The 22,638-nt window shown below is 45.9% G+C and overlaps 2 protein-coding genes across 6 annotated transcripts in view; both read left to right on the forward strand.

Moving 5' to 3' along the window:
• The window catches only part of LOC112226664 (rap guanine nucleotide exchange factor 4-like), a 43,059-nt gene extending 31,501 nt beyond the window's left edge, over positions 1-11,558 (forward strand). For 2 of the 5 annotated variants that reach the window (XM_024391135.2, XM_024391133.2), the window contains 23 exons: positions 2,349-2,470; positions 2,706-2,889; positions 3,006-3,090; positions 3,781-3,841; positions 3,922-3,998; positions 4,325-4,471; positions 4,926-5,106; positions 5,294-5,372; positions 6,785-6,935; positions 7,010-7,098; positions 7,574-7,598; positions 7,691-7,769; positions 7,852-7,998; positions 8,892-8,989; positions 9,515-9,640; positions 9,759-9,835; positions 9,959-10,060; positions 10,190-10,280; positions 10,386-10,436; positions 10,548-10,635; positions 10,751-10,815; positions 11,025-11,079; positions 11,181-11,558. In XM_024391135.2, coding sequence (XP_024246903.1) covers positions 2,349-2,470; positions 2,706-2,889; positions 3,006-3,090; positions 3,781-3,841; positions 3,922-3,998; positions 4,325-4,471; positions 4,926-5,106; positions 5,294-5,372; positions 6,785-6,935; positions 7,010-7,098; positions 7,574-7,598; positions 7,691-7,769; positions 7,852-7,998; positions 8,892-8,989; positions 9,515-9,640; positions 9,759-9,835; positions 9,959-10,060; positions 10,190-10,280; positions 10,386-10,436; positions 10,548-10,635; positions 10,751-10,815; positions 11,025-11,079; positions 11,181-11,308 — 2,308 coding nt within the window. In that variant the 3' untranslated portion in view covers positions 11,309-11,558. Of the gene's footprint in view, positions 1-2,348; positions 2,471-2,705; positions 2,890-3,005; positions 3,091-3,780; positions 3,842-3,921; positions 3,999-4,324; positions 4,472-4,739; positions 4,856-4,925; positions 5,107-5,293; positions 5,373-6,784; positions 6,936-7,009; positions 7,099-7,573; positions 7,599-7,690; positions 7,770-7,851; positions 7,999-8,891; positions 8,990-9,514; positions 9,641-9,758; positions 9,836-9,958; positions 10,061-10,189; positions 10,281-10,385; positions 10,437-10,547; positions 10,636-10,750; positions 10,816-11,024; positions 11,080-11,180 lie in introns of those variants that run through there. The other 3 variants (XM_042307712.1, XR_006080167.1, XM_042307713.1) reach the window with 3 other exon arrangements.
• An 826-nt stretch (positions 11,559-12,384) lies between these two features.
• On the forward strand, positions 12,385-22,599 carry LOC112226635 (mitogen-activated protein kinase kinase kinase 20-like). Its single transcript, XM_042307714.1, has 11 exons — positions 12,385-13,018; positions 14,768-14,855; positions 15,712-15,813; positions 16,061-16,126; positions 16,312-16,340; positions 16,446-16,583; positions 16,734-16,820; positions 18,717-18,791; positions 19,601-19,707; positions 20,823-20,961; positions 21,196-22,599. Exons 1-11 carry the CDS (start codon positions 12,416-12,418, stop codon positions 21,760-21,762), a joined length of 2,001 nt encoding a protein of 666 aa, XP_042163648.1. The 5' UTR covers positions 12,385-12,415; the 3' UTR covers positions 21,763-22,599.
• The last annotated feature ends 39 nt before the right edge of the window (positions 22,600-22,638 follow it).

A 22,638-nucleotide genomic window follows, 5' to 3' on the forward strand; every position in this document is an offset into this window, starting at 1 on the left:
GTGGATCTGTTGGGGCAGTATGGAAATTAGAGTGGGTCTGGGATGATGATGTTGATGTAGGCCATGACCAGCCTTTCAAAGCATTTCATGGATACAGATGTAAGTGCTATGGGGTGATAGTCATTCAGACAGGTGAGCTTGGCTATCTTGGTCGCAGGGACTATGGTGGTCTTCTTGAAACTTTGTAGGTATTACCTTAAGAGGTTGAAATGTAATTGAAGACACGTAAGTGCCAGCTGGTACTCATCCTGGTAATCCATCTGGCCCTGCAGCCTTATGAATGTTAATCTGTTTAGAGGTCTTACTCACATCGGCAACGGAGAGTGTGATCACACAGTCACCAGGAACAGCTAGTGCTCTCACGCATGGTTCAGTGTGGCTTGCGCCTTAAGCAAGCATAGAAGGCATTCAGCTTGTCTGGTAGGCTCGCGTCACTGGGCAGCTCATGGTTGGGTTTCCCTTTGTAATCCGTGATAGTTTGTAAGGCCGGATACATCCAACGAGAGTCAAAGCCAGTGTAGTAGGATTCGATCTTAGTCCTGTATTGTCGCTTTGCTTCTTCGATGGTTCAACGGATGGCGTAGCAGGATTTTTTTTATAAGCGTCCGGGGTTTGTGTCCCGCTCCTTGAAAGTGTCAACTCTAGCCTTTAGTTCAGTGTGGATGTTTTGCCTGTAATCCATGGATTCTGGTTGGATTATGCTTCCATGGCACTTATTAATGAAGCCGGTGACTGATGTGGTAAACTCCTGGACCATATTCCAGTCTGTGCTAGCGAAACAGTCCTGTAGCTTAGCCTCCGCTTCATCGGACCACACCCGTATTGAGTGCATCACTGGTACTTCATGTTTGAGTTTTTGCTTGTAAACAGTAATCCGGAGGATAAGGTTATGGTCAGATTTGCCAAATGGAGGGCAAAGGAGAGCTTTGAAGGCGTCTCAGTGTGTGGAGTAAAAGTGATCTAGAGTTTTTTTCCCGTCCCTTGTTGCACAGGTGACATGCTTGTAGAAATTCGGTAAATCGGATTTCAGTTCCCATGCGTTAAAATCACCGGCCATTGGGAACGCCGTCTCTGGGTGAGCATTTTCTTGTTTGCTTATGGAGGTAAATACATACACAACTCAGGCGAGCAGAACCTCGAGACTTCTTTAGTATTAGAGATTGCGCACCAGCTGTTAATAAAGAGACACACACCACCCTCCTTACGCTTATCCGACACTTCCATTCTGTCCTGCCGATGCATCGAAAAACAAGATAGTTGTATATTATGCATGTCCTTATTAAGCCAAGTTTCTGAGAAACATAGGGTATTACAGTTCTTCAGGTCCCATTGATAGGATAGTCTCGAACAGAGCTTGTCCAGTTTGTTCTCCAGTGATTTTTCTATATTCGCCAATAGAACAGAAGGTAGAGGCGGTTTATTTACTCGTTGCCGCAGTTCCATCAGGGTGCCCGTACGTCGGCCTCTATATCACCGTCTCTTTCTCTTCCGAGTGTCGAGGATTAGGGCCCCGTCCAGGGTGAGCAGTATGTCCTGCGCCGACGACCCGTTGAAGTAGACAATCTTCATCTAAATCAAGTTTAGTGATCGCTATATGTACAAAAAAAGTCAGTCAGCGCAACAAAATATACCTTCGAAACATGGCGCTGTGCTTCGTGCATATATTATAACAACATTTTGTGCCTTTGTTGTTCATTTTGGTGTTCAGCTGTTTTTTTCTTCTCTCCAATTGTTCGCTCCCACATAAAAAATACACAAGGCAAGTTGAAGTTTGGTAGCTGAAGTCTACGCCTCTTTGTTGGGGATTGGTCAACTGTAAGGGTGAAAACTATGAATGGGATTTTTCAATTAAGTGTTTGCTAGCGCCAGCTGCTTGGCTGGCTAGCTAGACTAGCAGCATAGGCTTACTTGTGCAGAGAAAGCAAGCCAACCAACTGACCTAAAGACCTGTACAACTTTTTAATCAAAAAGCATAATAAAACCGAAGTAAAAGGTTTGGTAGCAAGGCCCAGCTAGCTAGCTATTGTTAACACACAGGGAGTATGCGAGCACAGTCGTGTGCTTACGCCTTGCCGGGTTCTGCTAGGAGTTCTGCTAGAACCGAGTTCTGCTAGAACCTAGTCTGCAGTCGCCCTCCCCCGGTGATGGCAGAAAGCAGATGTTTCTGGTTTTCAGGGATACCGTATTTTCAACCAAACTTACATTTCCCCTAAAGAAAGAAAAAAGTAAACACCTGCTACGTTAGGTTAGCAGTGGCTTTAAGTGCTTGTGCACATACATACAGTACAGTATGCATGCTTGTGTTACTTTATTGTCACGCTGTGTGTGTGTGTGTGTTTGTCTTGCAGGCAGTGTTGTGTAGGAACAGAGCTGGTAGACTGGCTGGTGCAACAGAGTACCTGTGTACACACTCGCTCTCATGCTGTAGGGATGTGGCAGGCTCTGCTGGAGGAGGGAGTACTGAACCACGGTGAGACTACACTGCCCTCTGCTGGACACAACACTTTCAAAGTTCTTTAACCAGTTCATGACATATAGGGAGAATCTCAATTGCATTCCCTCCTCACCTCCTCTCTTCTCGACCTCCTTCTCAAAACCCATTGGATGAAAAAGTTAGTTCCTTCCCCTTGGACTTTTTCCAGCTTTCCCACTATGTTGGGTCAGTGATTTACTGACCGTGTGTGTGTGTGTGTGCCTCCCCCCAGTGGACCAAGAGTTGGGTTTCCAGGACAAGTACCTGTTCTACCGTTTCCTTGACGATGAGGAGGAGGACACCCCGTTGCCTAGCGAGGAGGAGAAGAGAGAGAGTGAGGAAGAGCTTCCTGAGACCATCCTCTTCCTTGCCCAGATAGGACCTGACGCCCTGCTGCGCATGATCCTCCGCAAACCGTCAGTACCACACACAGACACACACACACACGCTAAACACTCAAACATGCGTTTGATCTAATAAATTGAATTTGAAATGTAATGTAAATCTCCTCTCTCTCTCTGTGTCTCTCTAGTCCTGGTCAGAGGACAGGTGATGATCTGGAGATCATCTATGATGAGCTGCTTCACATCAAGGCCTTATCCCACCTCTCCAACACTGTGAGTCTTATCCCACCTCTCCAACACTGTGAGTCTTATCCCACCTCTCCAACACTGTGAGTCTTATCCCACCTCTCCAACACTGTGAGTCTTATCCCACCTCTCCAACACTGTGAGTCTTATCCCACCTCTCCAACACTGTGAGTCTTATCCCACCTCTCCAACACTGTGAGTCTTATCCCACCTCTCCAACACTGTGAGTCTTATCCCACCTATCCAACACTGTGAGTCTTATCCCACCTCTCCAACACTGTGAGTCTTATCCCACCTCTCCAACACTGTGAGTCTTATCCCACCTCTCCAACACTGTGAGTCTTATCCCACCTATCCAACACTGTGAGTCTTATCCCACCTCTCCAACACTGTGAGTCTTATCCCACCTCTCCAACACTGTGAGTCTTATCCCACCTCTCCAACACTGTGAGTCTTATCCCACCTATCCAACACTGTGAGTCTTATCCCACCTATCCAACACTGTGAGTCTTATCCCACCTCTCCAACACTGTGAGTCTTATCCCACCTCTCCAACACTGTGAGTCTTATCCCACCTCTCCAACACTGTGAGTCTTATCCCACCTCTCCAACACTGTGAGTCTAGACTCTTTTCATTTCGGCAAAGCCATGTTGCTCTGACGAGCTCATAGTAGTAGTCCCAAATGCTAAAATGAACTCTCTTTATTTCTTTTGCAGGTGAAGAGGGAGCTGGCCAGTGTTCTGATATTTGAGTCCCACGCCACTGCAGGAACCGTGTGTAAGTCCTGCTCTCACGTCCATACTGTGTGTGTGTGTGTGTTTTAGGGACACACGTTAAGTTGTCTCTTCTCCTTCCAGTGTTTAACCAGGGTGAGGAGGGCACATCCTGGTACATCATCCAGAAGGGCTCTGTCAATGTGGTCATCTACGGCAAGGTAGGACTTGTGTGTGTTCATGTATTTTTGTCTGGAAATATTTTCACATTATTTATGGGCCTACACCAGATGATACATAGAAAACTGGTTCTGACCAACAATAATGCTGCTACATACAACAGCTGGCTTGTATACCCCTGGGGAGACCTGTGTCACAGTTTTGGAAACTGACTCTGCTCATCATAAGTCGTCACAGTGAATGACTAGTTTAAGGGTCTCAGATTACACACACACACACAGTTCCATTGGTCAGAATATTCATTCACGCGAGCACTTCTCTAGCTGTCTGAATCGTCTGTTTTTTAACCGTGTGTGTTTCTCACCAGGGTGTGGTGTGTACCCTGCACGAGGGAGATGACTTTGGGAAGCTGGCACTGGTGACAGACTCCGCTCGAGCTGCCTCCATCGTCCTCAGAGAAGACAACTGTCACTTCCTCCGAGTGGACAAGGAAGACTTCAACAGGATACTCAGGGTAGAGTTTAATACTGTACCAAATATTTGTTTTATAAACTAACCCAAGACAGACCACAGCCGGTCGTTTCCAATGGGAGCAAATTCATCATAGTGGGCAGAACAAGAAAGGCGTTGGGCATAGCCAAGCACGAGCTAGTCAGACCCTCATGGCGTGTTCTATGTGTTTTACATATTTCCATTAGGAATAACTAAATGCGCCCTTGCACTCCTAAACAACTAAATGTTTTGGGTACAAAACTACAAAACTTGGTCCACTCTGTTTGCAGTTTTGGGAACAGAAAACTGCATTGAGATCAAATGTTTCATTGATGAGAAAATGAGTCATCAACCTTTTTGGTGGTGAGTGGAAATGCCAACTGGATGCTCCAGATTTATACGTCCGGTCTAGTTGTTCTGTGACTGTACTGTTTGCTACAGTGTGCAATACTGGACCGTACTGTCATTGACTTTAGGACGTGGAGGCGAATACAGTGCGCCTGAAGGAGCATGAGCAGGCTGTGCTGGTCCTGGAGAAGAGTCCCAGAGCCTCTACTCTGGGAAACATCAAGTACACTGTGATGTCTGGAACCCCTGAGAAGATCCTAGACCACTTCCTGGAGACCATGAGGATGGACACACACCACGCTGACCCAGGTACACACACACACCTAGCTTCCACACAACCAGGTAGAGATACACTGTGAGTTGCCAGGGTTGAGGGGCCGGTACAGGACTGGATGATGGGTTGGTGGATATGAATGAATATCTGTTTTCTAATATTATTCCCTTTCTTCCTCTTTTCTCTTTCTCTCTTTTTCTCTCCCCCCTCCCCTCCTCTCAGATCCTGCGGTAGATGACTTTGTCCTCATGCACTGTGTCTTCATGCCTAACAGCCAGTTCTGCCAGCTACTCATGGCACAATATCCTTTTTCTCCTTCCAACTTTCTTCTCTTTCACTCCATTCTTCTCTCCTCTCGTTTTCTCCCTCTCCTTGTTTCTCTTTCCAACTCTCTTCTCTTTCACTCCATTCTTCTCTCCTCTCGTTTTCTCCCTCTCCTTGTTTCTCTTTCCAACTCTCTTCTCTTTCACTCCATTCTTCTCTCCTCTCGCTTTCTCCCTCTCCTTGTTTCTCTTTCCAACTCTCTTCTCTTTCACTCCATTCTTCTCTCCTCTCGTTTTCTCCCTCTCCTTGTTTCTCTTTCTTCAACTCTCTTCTCTTTCCTTGTTTCTCTTTCCAACTCCATTTCTTCTCTCCTCTCTTTTCTCCCTCTCCTTGTTTCTCTTTCCTCTCTCCTTCTTTCTCTTTCCAACTCTCTTCTCTTTCACTCCATTCTTCTCTCCTCTCGTTTTCTCCCTCTCCTTCTTTCTCTTTCCAACTCTCTTCTCTTTCACTCCATTCTTCTCTCCTCTCGTTTTCTCCCTCTCCTTCTTTCTCTTTCCAACTCTCTTCTCTTTCACTCCATTCTTCTCTCCTCTCGTTTTCTCCCTCTCCTTCTTTCTCTTTCCAACTCTCTTCTCTTTCACTCCATTCTTCTCTCCTCTCGTTTTCTCCCTCTCCTTCTTTCTCTTTCCAACTCTCTTCTCTTTCACTCCATTCTTCTCCTCTCGTTTTCTCCTTCTCCTTCTTTCTCTTTCCAACTCTCTTCTCTTTCACTCCATTCTTCTCTCCTCTCGTTTTCTCCCTCTCCCTGTTTCTCTTTCCAACTCTCTTCTCTTTCACTCCATTCTTCTCTCCTCTCGTTTTCTCCCTCTCCTTGTTTCTCTTTCCCTCCCGTTTCTCTTCTTGGCATATTCAGTAGGCTACATATAGGTTACAGTAATGTTATACATTGCCCTTTTGTCTCGGGGCTCCCGAGTGGCGCAGCATCTCAGTGCTTGAGGCGTCACTACAGACACCCTGGTTCGAATCCAGGCTGTATTACAACCGGCTGTGATTGGGAGTGCCATTGGTAGTTCGTTATTGTAAATAAGAATTTGTTCTTAACTAACTTGCCTAGTTAAATATGGTAGTAGGTGCCAGGTGCACCGGTTTGTGTCAAGAACTGCAACGCTGTTGTGTTTTTCACACTCAACAGTTTCCTGTCTGTATCAAGAATGGTCCACCACCCAAAGGACATCCAGCCAACTTCACACAGCTGTGGCAAGCATTGGAGTCAACACGGCTAGCATCCCTGTGGAACGCTTTCGAGCACCCTTGTAGACTCCATGCCCCCGAAGAATTGAGGCTGTTCTGAGGGCAAAGGGAGAGGGGTGCAACTCAATATTAGGAAGGTGTTTCTAATGTGTGGGTACACTCACTGTAGTTGTGCTATATCTTTAACCCTGTGTGTACCTACCATGCGGTGGCTCCCCCGGGCTCGGAGCAGGAGAGGTTGGAGTACGCTGTGACCTCTAAAAGACGAGTCCTCAATCTGGCCCTGCGCTGGGCGGCAGTACACGCACACCATCTACAGGAGGAGCAAGCAGCACTCACATTCCTGGAGGTACACACACACACACCCACACACACACACACGCACCTGAGGAGTTGTCTAAGTCTGTGTGTTTTTCTCTGTAGGAGCTATATGGGAGTGTGTCCAGTGACTCACGGATCCTCAGAGCTCTGAAAGACTTTGTACCCGACTTGGAGAAGGTCGTCAAACTACAGTATGTAAACCCTGACCTCTAACCCCAAACCTTGGTTGTTTAGCAACAAAACCGAAGCGTGCGTAAAACAGACGGGGTTGGCTTAGATTGTTGACAGCATGTCAACGATATTTAGTCTCCAAATGTTTATTGAAAAATGAAATACATTTGCACAATGTGCACGTGTTGTCTCAAATGCATCGTTACAGTTGTTGGTTAGCTAGCTAGCGAGTTTTAGCCATATTAGCATTGACATGAAATCAGTCAAAACACCTCAAAACAAGACATGATATCAAGAACAAGCTGAAACGAGCTGAAATGAGTCACTTACGATTCCCCACGTGGCAGCGTCTTGTCGTTGTTGCCAAGAATCACGACAACACACAGGTTCCTGCCCCATTGAAGCGCGCGCTTTGTTTTTGTGACGTCGGCAAACCCATCCATATCAAGACAATGCATTAATACATACGCCTGTTCTCTTGTTTCTGTTCTTCAGTTCAGAAGAGGCCAAATTGAAAAAGGTACACACAGACTATGTTTGCTGGTGGTGTCTGTGTGTGTGTGTCTGTAAAAGTGTGTGATGTGTCGTTTTTATCTCTGTGGCCTGTTTCAGCAGAAGGTCCTTCTTAGAGAGTTCAGCAACGGAGACGAGAGACTAGCGAAGAAACAACCCATCAGGAACTGTGACGAAAGTGAGTGTGTGTTTGTGTAAAAGAATGCGTCTTTCTGCACATTTGTATGAAAAACATGTTAAAAACGTGTGTGTGTGTGTAGTCCTGTTGAAGGTGTACTGCAGTGACCATACCTATACCACCATCCGGGTTGCCGTGGCAGCCACAGGGAGAGAGGTGACCAGTGCTGTGGCTGACAAACTGGCCTCAAGCGATGACCTACTATTGGTCCACCTCAGCTCCGCAGGCGGTGAGGAGCCAATCACATCTAACGTTCATATAAGGAAATCAGTCAATTGAAAGAAAGAAATTGGGCCCAAATCTATCGATTTCACATGACTGGGCTGGGGCGCAGCCATGGGTGGGCCTGGGAGGGTATAGGCCCACCCACTGGGGAGCCAGTGGGCCAATCAGAAGAAGAAAAAATCCCCACAAAAGGGCTTTATTACAGACAGAAATACTCAGACCATTCCACAAGTGAAGAAGCCGGGTGTGGAGGTCCTAGGCTGGTGTGGTTACACATGGTCTGCGGTTGTGAGGCAGGTTGGACATACTGCCAAATTCTCTAAAACGATGTTGGAGGCAGCTTATGGTAGAGAAATTAACATTAAATTCTCTGGCAACAGCTCTGGTGGACATTCCTACAGTCCGCATGCCAATTGCACGCTCCCTGAAAACTTGAGACATCTGTGGCATTGTGTTGTGTGACAAAACTGCACATTTTAGAGTGGCCTGTTGCTGTCCACAGCTCAAGGTGCACCTGTGTAATGATCATGCTGTTTAATCAGATTCTTTATATGCCTCATCTGTCAGGTGGATTGATTATCCTGGCAAAGTAGAAATGCTCACTAACTGGGATGTAAACAAATTACTGCACAGCATTTGAGAGAAATGTGTTTTTGTACCTACCATGCGGTGGCTCCCCCGGGTTCCTAGGCCGTCATTGAAAATAAGAATTTGTTCTTAACTGACTTGCCTAGTTAAATAAAGGTCAAATAAATAAATACAAATTCTGGGATCATTTATTCCAGCTCACGAAACATGGGACCAACACTTTACATGTTGCGTTTAATATTTTGGTTTAGTATACGTATCATTTATTACTGTCATTTTATATTCCAACGTGTGTGTTCTCCTGTACAGAGAAGCAGATGCTGAAGCCCAATGATGTGTCTGTATTCTCCACTCTGAGCATCAACGGGCGTATGTTCGCCTGTCCCAGGGACCAGCTGAATGCTCTGGTGAGAGAGAATGGGGACTAGAAATATGGCATATGTTGTATTTGAGCCACAACCATACAGTACATCAGGGAGCATCAACTAGATTCAGCCGTGGGCCGATTTAAAAAAATAAATTAACAATTAAGTTTTATTCTTGAGCGGATGGTCACTTGGCCAGAACATAATTACAAATCATTTGTAGACTGCAAATTGACCGCAAGAAGCCCAAACAGATATAATATTTGACTAAAACATACTAATTTCAATCCTTGCTTACATTTGTATACGATCACATATACAGTACTTCTCTATTATGCGTGGGAATACTTTGGAACAGATTTACAAAATGAACTTGGAGCTGATTTGCTGGTGTTTTTAACAGTATTATATGTCCAACAATAAATCAAATCATTTCCTCAGAACTTGAGGGGTCAAATAAAGTCACCGGCGTGCCAAATTCGGGCCTGCGGGCCACCAGTTGGGGAACCCTGCTTAACATCATAGTGTCGTGTAGACAATAACCTAATGTGTTTGTGTGTGTGTCAGACCCCTCTCCCAGACCAGGAGGGGCCCTCAGCGGGGTCCATGTCCAGTTTTGAACTGATGAGTTCGAAAGACCTGGCCTACCAGATGACCCTGTATGACTGGGAACTCTTCAGCTGCGTGCACGAGGTAGACACACACACACACACACACACACACCCTTTCTGAGACGAGAGAACCAACCTGCTCTATTTCTTTCTGTACACCTGAACTCTATAATATGTGTCCCGTCTCCTCCCTGCTGCAGCATGAGCTGTTGTACCACACGTTTGGCCGTCAGAGCTTCAGGAGAACCACCGCCAACCTGGACCTCTTCTTACGCAGGTCTGATTTTGAATCGAAAATGATTTCGAAGTAACTTCTATGACATTTTTTTCCCTAGGCAGGTTGTTGGTACATGTTACAGTGTGTTATTTGACCCTCGTGGGATTGTGTGGTCGTGGTCAGGTTCAACCAGGTGCAGCTGTGGGTTGTGACAGAGGTGTGTCTGTGTGGTCAGCTCAGCAAACGGGTTCAGCTGCTCAAGAAGTTCATCAAGATCGCTGCTCAGTGAGTGTTGCGCACGCGAAACAATCAGACACTCACTCGTTCTGTAGATGCGCGCGCTTCGTAGAGAGTTGATGGTACGGAAACGCTGCTTCAGTCTCTCACTGAAATTGTTGATGTTGCTTTCTCCAGCTGCCGGGAGTTTAAGAATCTGAACTCGTTCTTTGCCATCATCATGGGTATGAGCAACCCTGCAGTCAGCCGACTCACCCAGACCTGGGAGGTGAACCATGACTACTACTACAGTGTTAAACTACGGCCAAATTACAGCTTCTCTATTCGTCCACTAAAAACTAAAGCCATTAAACCTTTCTCTTTCTGTTGGCAGAAACTCCCCAGCAAGTTCAAGAAGTTCTACGCTGAATTTGAAAGCATGATGGTGAGTTGCTCTTCAAAGACCAATTTCCATTTGACCCCTAAGTGGACAATAAAGTTATTGACCTTTTGAACCGTGGTGTGTGTGTGTGTGTGTGTGTGTGTGTGTTAACAGGACCCGTCCAGGAACCACCGGGCCTACCGGCTGACCGTCACCAAAATCGAGCCGCCAATCATCCCCTTCATGCCCCTCCTCCTCAAAGGTAAGCCCCGGTTACGATCAGTAGGCAAGCAACGGACAACCGTTTTCAAACGGAGATCGAGGTGAGAAAGTGAACTCCTCTGTTTCAAACTGTGCTTTTTCTGTTCTCTTCCCAGACATGACTTTCAGTCACGAGGGCAACAAGACGTTCATAGACAACATGGTCAACTTTGAGAAGATAGTGAGTATACACAGGCATTCATAAGATGCTTATAAACTCTTCATTCCACTTGAATGCTGTAGTCATAGAATTAGGTTTTCAGTATCAACAACCTTCATAGAACATTAATACAACTTATATATGACATGTGACCACTGGTTTACCCCCCTCTCCCCAGTGGTTCTGTGGGAGCCACTACATGTAACACTGCTTGTTGTTGTGATTTCCAGCGGATGATAGCAAACACCATCCGGGCAGTGAGACACTGCAGGAGTCAGCCGTTCAGTAAGTCTCTGGTCTATCACTAACAAGTGATCCTTTCAACTGGACCCATAACAATAGGCATTAATAATACAACTCTCTCTCTGCCTCTCTCTGCCTTTCAGACCCTGAGGTGTGTCAGCCCAATAAGAACCACGCGGAGGTGAGGGGTTACGTCAGAAAGCTGTGTGTGATTGACAACCAGCGGACCCTGACAACGCTCTCCTATAGGCTGGAGCCCCGCAGGACCTGAGCCCGCCCACCATCACGGTAGTTACATGTAGAGATCACAGGTAACCTTCATCACTGTGACATGGCTTCATCGGGCTGCTATGACTTCATCTGGAAAACTCAGACCTCTGACATCACATGGAATTCTTAGCCCTCAATGACATCACACAGAACCATCAGCCTTTGCGACATCACATAGAAGAGCGATGATTAGAAATCCGAGACTCTTGTTAAGTGTAAGGTTACTGTACATCTAGATAGAAAACTGAAAGTACTTAAAGTGACTGAAAAAAAAAATCTGATTTAAAAATGAACAACTATAGATTTGAGGTCTTTTTGAGTGATTATCAGTATCCCTTACTGATAATGTGAAAGCAGATGTGAAAAATATGAAGAAAGTATATTGTACCAGTTTCACAAATACCAAGATATTTGACATAGTGTTATAGAGAAGCAAAAGCCCTAGCCATTGTTAAGCATCGTTCTGAGATCTGTCCTCAAATTCTTGCGTTAAAGCACAACTCATGTAGCATATTGTTATTTCTGTTTAATCAGTCATCCTTCTCAGTTGTGTTCTCGTCATGTACTTTTGTATATGTAGATACAGTATATTTGACTTGTGTCTCTTGTTTTACCTCAGGACCTCATTATGATGTCAGTGTGTTGAGTGTCTAGTCTGTCTGATCTTTAAATAAAAAATTATCTAATATAATAATCAAAACATTTGATACTGGCGGTGGTTATTGCTGATTTGGTCACTGTTTTTGTCCGTGAAAGTGATGTCACCCTCTCTGTCCCCAGTTGATGATGTCGTTCCTGGTTGGCCGTGTCACCATGGTCATTCCAGACTGGTGATGTGACTGTCCCCCTCATTCCTGGTGTATGTGGTGGGAGTGTGTTTTTAGTTGCTGAGTGAGTAAGAGATAGGGTTGGTTGTCAGGCTAGAGAATAATCGTTCTCTAGCCCTGTGTCTGACCTGTGTCTGACGTGTGTGTGTGTGTGTGTGTGTCTGACGTGTGTGCGCGTGTGTGTGTCTGACCTGTGTGTGTGTGTGTCTGACCTGTGTGTGTGTGTGGGTCTGACCCCCGTGTGTGTTCTGACCTGTGTGTGTGTGTTTTGTATAGAAGCAATGATCCCATGCATTCTCTGGATGCCAGCAGCCTTATTTGACCTGACAGCAAGAGGTCACACACAGAGCATCCACCCGTACATACACTGGGAAAGAAGAGAACAGGCAGGCGAGCAGAATGTGATTAACGCACACTCACACACTCTAATCTCTCGCTTTCTTTCTCGATCCAAGTGTGTGTGTTCTGTAGTCTCACCACAGGGTGTCGCCTCAGCACCTGGCCTGACCGAGGGAGTGAATGAGCTCTTACTACATTTACAGAGAGGCTCTCTGCGGTCTCTCTTTTCATTCTCTCGCTCCCGGAGTCCATTCTGCTATCGGGTGTGTGTGATCAAACGTGTTCTCCCTCCTACCTTTTCTCTCTTTCTCTCCGTTCCGTATCTCTCAGTTTGCTCTGTTTACTCAGAGCGGCTGTCGTCGAGTGTGTGTGCGCGCCAGTATGCCATGTCGTCTCTGAGTTCGTCGTTTGTCCAGATAAAACATGAGGACCTGCGGTTCTATGAGAACTGTGGAGGGGGCAGCTTTGGGAGTGTCTACCGAGCACACTGGATATCTCAGGATAAAGAGGTCGCTGTGAAGAAACTACTCAAGATCGAGACTGAGGTAAGACACACACACACATGCACAGTCTCACACACACACACACACACACACACGCACACCCTCAAGCGATTTGGTAAGCCTTTCCTCCATGCCAGCCGTTTTGATTTGAGAGCTCTCCTGTTTTCTCTCCAGTTGCCTGTGTGTTGATCTTGGTTTCAACATACCTCTCCTCTTCCTCTCATTGTGGAGTACAGTATTGGTTTATAACACAGGCTACTCCCATTGTGTGAGATAAGGTATGGGCTAGCTGTCTCTTAGGTGTGTGTATTTTACCCTCTTGTGTAAATACTAAAGTTCAGTGATTCCTGACCAAATTCTGGGTGATGGACATGGCCCTCCTTTTCTTTTTCCCCCGTTGGCCCCCCCAATGAACAAAACACTCTATCCTGCCACATCCCAGTCTGAAGTTGTGACCCAGTATAAATTGGTTCCCGACCCGGCAGAAAAGCATGTTGTGGGTTATAGTTACCTGGCCTTCTTCCCTCGAGGGCTGAATAACTGTTAGTATATATATATATGCTGGCTGGGGTGCTGCCGATCACATGCCCACGCACAAACGCGTGCCTGAAAAACAGACACATGTATGACAAACTCTAGCGTTGATGTTAGATTTTTTTTTTAACACCAAAAAAACGTCTGGATCCTGTCAGATGATCGTCCTTCATGACTATCCAGTAAGGGGCTGATTTTACAAGTTGTTTTGTGTTCGAGACGTGGCCTGTTAGAGAGTGGATTGATTGCGTGTTTGCCATGTCGTCGTTGTGTTCCTAGGTGCTCTGACCCAAACCTTTTTAGTGTGAAGAAGTTCATACACTGCACAGACGCGGAGCAGAAGGGACTTTTCTGTACAACCCTCAGATTGCTTAAATCAAATGTAACAGTATGCATGTCGTAGAATTAAGAGTTAGACACTGCAATTTAGTAGGACTTCTACTTTTTATTTTTTATTATTTCACCTTTATTTAACCAGGTAGGCTAGTTGAGAACAAGTTCTCATTTACAACTGGCCAAGATAAAGCAAAGCAGTGCGACACAAACAACAACACAGACTTACACATGGAATAAACAAAGATACAGTCAATAACAGTAGGAAGAGTCTATATACAGTGTGTGCAAATGAGGTAGGATAAGGGAGGTAAGGCAATAAATAGGCCATGTTGGTGAAGTAATTACAATATAGCCATTAAAAACCGGAGTGATAGATGTGCAGAAGATGAATGTGCAAGGAGAGATAGCGGGGTGCAAAGGAGCAATATAAATAAATAAATACAGTGTGGGGGATGAGGTAGTTGGATGGGCTATTTACAGATGGGCTATGTACAGGTGCAGTGATCTGTGACCTGCTCTGACAGCTGGTGCTTAAAGTTAGTGAGGGAAGTAAGAGTCTCCAGCTTCAGTGATTTTTGATGTTCGTTCCAGTCATTGGCAGCAGAGAACTGGAAGGAAAGGCGGCCAAATGAGTAATTGGCTTTTGGGGTGACCAGTGAAATATACCTGCTGGAATGCGTGCTACGGGTGGGTGATGCTATGGTGACCAGTGAACTGAGATAAGGCGGGGCTTTAACTAGCAAAGACTTGTAGATGACCTGGAGCCAGTGGGTTTGTCGACGAGTAAGAAGTCAGGGCCATCCAACGAGAGCGTACAGGTCGCAGTGGTGGGTAGTGCTCTTACTGTAAGTTAAATACTGTGCATACATTCTCACTCTCTCTCCTCCCTACCAACTCTTCACCCCCCCCCTCTCTCTCCAGGCTGAGATACTGAGTAGCCTCAGTCATAAGAACATTATTCAGTTCTATGGCGCCGTACTGGAGTCCCCCAACTATGGCATCGTCACAGGTCAGTGTGTGTGTGTGTTTCCTTATACACATTCTGATGGACATGGAACCGCAGGTCTAGGATCAACATTTAGGTTACTGAGTGTGTGTGTGTGCTGAGTTTCCTGGCAGGACATTTGTAACTTAACCCAGGATGTTTTTATGTGTGTTCACTCCATGTGGTCATATGGTTGATATCAGCTCTGTGACAGCACTGCCCATATGACTTACAGAACACACTACCCAGTGTGTGTGTGTGTGTGTGTGTGTGTGTGTATGAGCCTGATGTGCTAAGCTGTGTTTGACGTTTCTCAAGTCGTTGTGATAAATGAGTTCAGGTTGTGAGTGACAGGAGGCTGCAGAAAGAACCCTGTTCTCTGTGTGTGTGTGTGTGTGTGTGTGTGTGTGTGTGTGTGTGTGTGTGTGTGTGTGTGTGTGTGTGTGTGTGTGTGTGTGTGTGTGTGTTATGCATGCTACACGGTGCTGTATATTTAATGTAAACTGTCCTTGGGTTTTAGAGACATTATGTTAGACACACTCCAGTTATTATTTAGCTTTTCCTGTCGAAAAACAATATCCTAAGTATAAATACAGTAATATATACACAGTAATAAATACAGTAATATAAATACAGTAAAATATACACACTTAAGGGTAAAAAAAGAACAAGTTTTGAATAAAAAAAATATATATATATGTTTTTAAACAACTGCAATCTTCAAGGAGATGGTCTGGTGTGATGTCATCGTCCTCCATCTCGCTTGAGGAACAATAGAGAACATAACAGGAAGGGTCCACCAAAGAGAGAGGCCGATGACATCACGTTCTCTCCAGTCGGAGAACCCTGGGTTATAGTGTGTTGTGATCTCCTCTTTCAGAGTATGCGGGCGGAGGTTCTCTGTATGAGTACCTCTCCAGTGAACAGAGTGAGGAGATGGACATGGAACAAATCATGACCTGGGCCATGGAGATAGCCAAAGGTAAGGCTAGAGAGATAGATCGACCCATGTTTTATGTTCTCCCGTACCTAGAGAAACCTTAGCATGCTAATTAAGCCCTTTAGTACAGTTCTGTCTTCCCTAAAGGCAATAGGGGGCATATTCTCATCTGGTGTGAGGATCAGTGACTTGTTTGGAGAATGGTAGCCATTGTTTAGCCGAGTTGTTAACAGTTTGCTGGTCTGTTATTGGTTCGTGGCTGAGGATGTTTAATGTTTCTGTCCAATAGGAATGCACTATCTTCACTCGGAAGCCCCAGTCAAAGTCATTCACAGAGACCTCAAGTCGCGAAACGGTAACCAAATGCACACGCACTCCGCAACCAAACGTATATCTACCCACCAGGACATCCAACATTGCACACACTACTGCTGCTACTTAATCATTTTCAGACGTGAACTAATGGCTATAGCTTCATACAAAAATCACAAGAACCCCCCCCACTTGTGAACTCACTCAACTCTTTCTGTCTCAATACAGTGGTGCTGACTGCAGACAAAGTGCTCAAGGTACATTAGGGATAACTAACAATTATTGTATGCTCCACTCATCCATCCTTGATTATTTTGAAACCAAGTGTCCCAATGCTGTCTCTCTCCCCGGTCTGTTGTCAGATCTGTGATTTTGGAGCGTCTAAGTTCCAGTCCCACACCACCCACATGACAGTGGTGGGCACATTCCCCTGGATGGCCCCAGAAGTCATACAGAGCCTACCTGTGTCAGAGACCTGTGATACCTACTCCTACGGCGTGGTGTGTGTGCGGGAGGGGAAGCATCTAATATGTTCTATGTCAAGTGGCTTTTCAGGAGAATATGTCCTGTATCATTGTGTGTGTGTGTGTGTGTGTGTGTGTGTGTGTGTGTGTGTGTGTGTGTGTGTGTGTGTGTGTGTGTGTTACCAGGTGCTATGGGAGATGCTGACACGGGAGGTTCCATTTAAAGGCTTCGAGGGGCTGCAGGTGGCTTGGCTGGTGGTGGAAAAACAAGAGGTACACACACTCATTCTCACACACACACACACACACACACACACACACACACACACACACACACACACACATGCCCAAAGACACATTGTTCTGATTTCGGATTAGTTGAGAGCTTCAAAGGGGCTCAGTTTCACTCATAAAATAAAAGACTGTCATATGCACTACCGAACATAAAACAAACACGCAAGCACTGAACGAGCAACACGCACAGAGCTGGAGTAACAACGTGATTCTCTCATGCTTTCCGCTGTGAGGAGGGTAAGGGGTATTTTTAGGGTTGATGTCAGCTCTCTGCTCTTGTAAGGCATGGATACTCTGCTGTGGAGCTAGGCCAGGACCTGTAGTTTTACTGTGTGTGTGTGTGTGTTTGGGCGGGTTATACTCCATGCTTAATTTGTAAATTCGGAAGGTGCAGTAACTAAAAGTGTATGGGGGGAGTTCTGAATTACCGGAACGCATGATAACAAATGACCTTTATGATACAGCATTGCTGTTAAACAATGCTATTCACTCAATAGTCCTATTTGGAAGTTGATACAATATTTCGCTAGCCTACAGACAGATTAGTCTTCTCGTTTCAGCAGGAGCCATTTGCTTTCCAACTTGTGTTTTGCCACAATTGTATCTGAAATATTGTGAAAGGCCTGTTTTGTCTGCATGCTGTTCACTGACAGATTTGCAGTGCGTTCCCGACTGTAGGCTATGCCTTGTTATTGGGCTGCACACAATCCACAGCCAGGCTTTTCATTTTTTTTTTTATAAGCTATTGATCGGCTGTGGCTAAATTATAGACCTACTCTTGGTGTTGTATTCTGAATTATTTCAGTGGATCTCACGCTAGTTGCGTGAGAGATTCAGGCCCGCTTCTGTCTCTCACCACCGCAAACGGCCATGATTTGGTCTGTCTCTAGGTTACCATGTTGCTCAAACCATCAACCCGGGCCGACCCAACGCCAATCACTTCTTGGAATATCAGGCATGTTTTCACATTATGGTTTTTTTTAGGTGGCAGGAGAATTACAGAGAAGGCAACTCCAATTAACACTGGTTGCTTTTATTGGAGTTTTTAACATTGCAAATAGCGAAAATGATTCTTCATGCCAGGAGAGGTACCAGATCCGGGCAAATAGGTTCCCGGAATGAAAACAGTCCAAAACTGAGAAGTGCCAGATCATGTTCCTCAAATGAAGCACTGGTTATACTGTGTGTTTGTGTGTGGAAGGGGCTTCAAACTGTGTCTGTATTCCAGTATTAGTGTGCTGCCCTGTCACCCATAGAGATCTGAGAACATGACTCCTGAGTATCCCAGCGTACTTTTAGATGAGGTCCAATAGTAGGCCCTAAAATAACCAGAGAGAGGGGGGTGGGGGTGACTATTATACTAACCGTTACTGAGAGAGATTTATTTCCGTTTTAAACCCTCCCCAGAGTAAACTGTTTCCATATCCCCCTGCCCTTCTCAGTGGATGTATCCTGTAACCCTGGTCCTCCAGTAACCCCCCAACAGTGGACCGTTTCATTGTAGTCCTTGACAAACACACCACATTCAACTCTTTGAGGGCTTGATGATTATTTGACTAGTTGAATCAGGTGTTACAATAAAAAGGTATATACTGCTGGGGGTACTGGAAACGCTGCTATAACCTGTTACTATGTACTGCCCCTCCCCACCCCCCTGCCTCTTACTGGAATGTAAAGGCACAGTTAGCATTATGCTGTAACTGATGGGTCACTGGTTAATCTCCCTGCTGATCAGGGACTGTGTCCCCTCTAAGACAACATTTTAAATGGGGGAGCCGCCACATTTCCTACTTCATATTGTGTGTTCCTATGAATGTAAGATTCCTCTGAGTGTATGTATGTGTGTGTGTGTGTGTGTGTGTGTGTGTGTTCCAGAGGCTGACCATCCCCACCAGTTGTCCGCCTAGCTTCGCTGACCTGATGAAGAAGTGCTGGCAGGCCGAACCAAAGGTGAGAGGGCAAAGGTCAGGGTTACCACACAATCTCCATATCTGGCTCTGGAGACTCCAAATCCTGCACACCCGATACACTGAGTGTATAAAACATTAGGAACACCCTCCTAATATTGATGTCCACCCCTTTTTGCCCTCAGAACAGCTTCAATTCATCGGGGCATGGACTCTACAAGGTGTTGAAAGCGTTCCACAGGGATGCTGGCCCATGTTGACTCCAATGCTTCCCACAGTTATGTTGAGTTGGCTGGATGTCCTTTGGGTGGTGGACCATTATTGATACACAGGGAAACTGTTGAGCATAAAAACACAGCAATGTTGCAGTTCTTGACACACTCAAACTGGTGCGCCTGACACCTACCATACCCTGTTCAAAGGCACTTAAATCTTTTGCCTTGCCCATTCAACCTCTGAATGGCACACATACACAATCCATGTCTCAGTTGTCTCAAGGCTTAGAAATCCTTCTTTAACCTGTCTCCTCACCTTCATCTACACTGATTGAAGTGAATTTAATAGGGGACATCAATAAGGGATCATAGATTTCACCTGGATTCAAACGGTCAGTCCATATCATGGAAAGAGCAGTGTTGTTCTCCAGGGCCAGAGTTGGACACCCCAGCAGCTGGTCTTGAACTTTAAGACCCTGTGCTCTCAAGGCTAGCTCATTATGAACTGTTACAGAAGCCTGAACTGTCGATAAAGTCCTAATGTGCTAACTTGGCAGTGTTCATACTACAATTCAATTTGAGGCATATCTGAAAGATATCAAAAGTGTGTGTGTGTGTGTGTGTGTGTGTTACCTAGGAGCGTCCAGTGTTTAAGCAGGTGTTGGGGACTCTGGAGACCATGTCTAAAGACAGCAGACTACCAGAACAGTGTAACTCCTTCCTACACAACAAGGACCAGTGGAGGTACTATTAACATTCGTGTGTGTGGGACTCTTTCAAACGTGTGTGTGTGTGTGTGTGTAATGTATGTGATATGCAGGTGGTACAGTAAGCACAGTCTGGATTGTTTAAGCTCCATCTTTCTGCAGCCAGACACGGGACAAAGAGCAGCTCTCACTGTATACACTCACAACCTAACAAGAGGCCCCAGTGTGTGTGTGTGTGTGTGTGTCTCAGGAGAGAAGCTGAATGCATGACCCTGCTGGCTCGATGGCTTTAGTCTATAATAAGACTCTGGAAGCTATCCATGTAGGAGATTCCTCTACTTAGCCTGTTTCCACCAGAGAGAGAGTTGACAAAAGAAGCATATAGGGGGGCAGCTAGAAGCCAAGTATGGGAAAAACAGGGGAGGAGGCGCTGTGTAGAGAGACGCAGAAATGTAAAGAGCGCACTTGAAATGTAAAAACTGAGCAGGAGAGAAGAGGGACCGAAGAGAGACGAGGAGGAGGAGGAGGGTGGGGGGGGACAGATTCTGTTTGTGTTTGACATGAGTGTGGCAAGCTAATCAATTATGAGGGAGGTATGGAGAATGGGTGGAAAGATCTGGGTGAGAGAGAGAGAGAGAGAGAGAGGGAGGGAGGGGGAATCGAGGGGAAAAGGGAGGGTTAGTGATCGAGGGAGGGGAAACATTGAGGGCTTTAAGAGGTGGAGAGAAGTAGGGATAGAGGGAGAGGTAAGAAGTGGGACTGGGGCTTGGAGAGGGGGAGGAGTTTAAAGAGAGGGAAAAGTTTAGGGGGAGGGAGATATGTCCTTGCGTCAGATGTCTGTGTTTATTTAGGTGCTGTGAGAGCTGCTGGTGCTTGCGTGTGTGAGCGAGAGGGAGGAAGAACATTCCATTATGGCCCTTCAAATCATAGACTAAACAGTGCCACATGCTGGATTAAACAGGCAGTACTAGACAACTGCTAGGTTTCAGATTACAGGGCTTCCAAAACAGAAACTAGATCCCCGTACTGCTTACCTTGATAATAGTTTACTAAGCCACTGCCCCCAGATTCCAACATGAGCATTGATGACCAGATATCAATGGAAGTGAAGGGACATGGGCATACGAGTAACAGTAGGTCTCCTCTCTGTAGGTGTGAGATAGATGCCACGTTGGAGAGGTTGCGGAGGCTGGAGAGAGACCTGAGTAGCAAAGAGAAGGAGCTGGAGGAGAGAGAGCTGAGGCTGAGACTGTGGGAGGAGAGACTGATGGAGAGGTCCAATGTCACCCCTGTGAGTAGTCTACATGTTTGGCCGGGTTTCAAAGACCATGACGCTTTGTTCATGAACATTTTCTATTTGTTTTACAACCTTATGCAATTTAAATGTTAGAAACAGTCATGTTGAATGGTGTCAAAGCCCCGCATCCCTAGAGTAACGATGAATTCAGAAAGAGTGGTGAGGGATGACATCTGGGTTGTGTTCAACTGCCCCGTCCCCCCGTCACCATCTCTTTCTCTCTTTCAGTTCTTCTCCCCCATAGCATCAGGCATCAGCTCGGAGTCGTTCTTCCGTTCTCAATCTCAGGAGTCCAACAGCGCCAAGATATCCTGCCTTATCAGAACCCTCAGCAACGGAGAGAGGGAGAGGGAGAGGGAGAGGGGTGTGGAGGGAGGGATAGACAGGGGGATAGGGGGGTTCCAGTCCATGATTAGGGGCTTCTCAAGCAGTCTTGGGGAGACGGATGGGGATGGAGGGATAGAGGTAACCTGGGGGGAGAGAGAGAAGGAGAGGGGGACGGAGGGAGGGAAAGAAGGGGGTCGGCTGGAGCTAGGGGAAGGGGGTAGGCTGCAAATCATGCTAAAGGGCTTCCAGGGTGGGATTGGAGAGATAGATGGGGAGACTGAGAGGGAAGAGAGGGGATGGGAGGAGACTGGGAGACAAGAGGGATGGAGAGAGGTAACAAAGGAGGAGAGGGTGGTGGAGGGAGGGAGTATGGAGGGAGGGAGGATACAGTCCATGTTTAGGGAGCTGAGTGGGGGGAGTATGGTTGGGTTTGGGGATATGCTCTCTCTGGATGATATTGGGGGATAGAGAGGATAGGGGACATGGATATGAATATGAACATGGGGGAGATATGTGACCTTGGGGGGGTAGGGGTCAGGGGTGACATGGCTAATGTTGGGGTCATAAGTCATAAGGTCAGGAGTGAGTTAGGGATCAGAGGTCAGGGGGTGCGGTCGGGGGTACAGGTGAGCATGCGGACCACATCCAATCAGAACTCTTCTAAGACCTGTAGTGTGCGACATGGAACCAAAATCAATATGGCCGCCGCGACGCTGGACATGAACATGATGGACCTGGGCTGGTCTGACGACGACAGTGACTAGGGGAACACACAAACACAATTGTATTTTTTAAATTGAAGCCAAATGTATACACGCCCCTGTGTGTGAGGACTGTGGGGCATAATAGTGAAGAATTATGAGCAGTGTGGATTTCCTGCTGCTAACTGTCATGTTGTTCTGGGCCCGGTTTCCCAAAAGCATCATAATAAGCTCATTGTTTAACCAAGTTCATCGTTAGAACTATGGGATCCTATGCTTGTAATGATGAACTTAGCCTGAAGCTGCTTTTTTTTGGGAAATCGTGCCCATTGAAGCTTTTAAAGTGACATGTAAATGATGTGCCATATTAACAAGTGTTACATAGACCATAGAGCACTTGAACACCACTCATTAGTTGAGGCTAGGCCTAGGTAAAGGGTACCATCCAATGTTTTCTGCTTTTCGACTTGTACACTTGTTAGACGATACAGTTGATTTGTTCAAAATACTAAGCTTTGAATTAATGGGTTCTTACTGTGATCAAATGTGTGAAACTATTTTGCAGCTTGTACTGTATTGTTTTTCAATAAATTCAGAAAAAGTACAGATTTTCATTTTTATTTCTATTCTTACTAAGTCATAT

Source organism: Oncorhynchus tshawytscha, linkage group LG28, assembly GCF_018296145.1.
Source record: "Oncorhynchus tshawytscha isolate Ot180627B linkage group LG28, Otsh_v2.0, whole genome shotgun sequence".
Lineage (NCBI taxonomy): Eukaryota > Metazoa > Chordata > Actinopteri > Salmoniformes > Salmonidae > Oncorhynchus > Oncorhynchus tshawytscha.

What these genes read in the sequence shown, in the direction of transcription:
- LOC112226635 (XM_042307714.1), top strand. Translation starts at nt 12,416, where the DNA reads ATGATCCCATGCATTCTCTGGATGCCAGCAGCCTTATTTGACCTGACA. An exon ending in GGCCATGGAGATAGCCAAAG is followed by an intron (nt 15,814 to 16,060) that starts GTAAGGCTAGAG and finishes TCTGTCCAATAG; the next exon opens with GAATGCACTATCTTCACTCG. An exon ending in AGACCTCAAGTCGCGAAACG is followed by an intron (nt 16,127 to 16,311) that starts GTAACCAAATGC and finishes GTCTCAATACAG; the next exon opens with TGGTGCTGACTGCAGACAAA.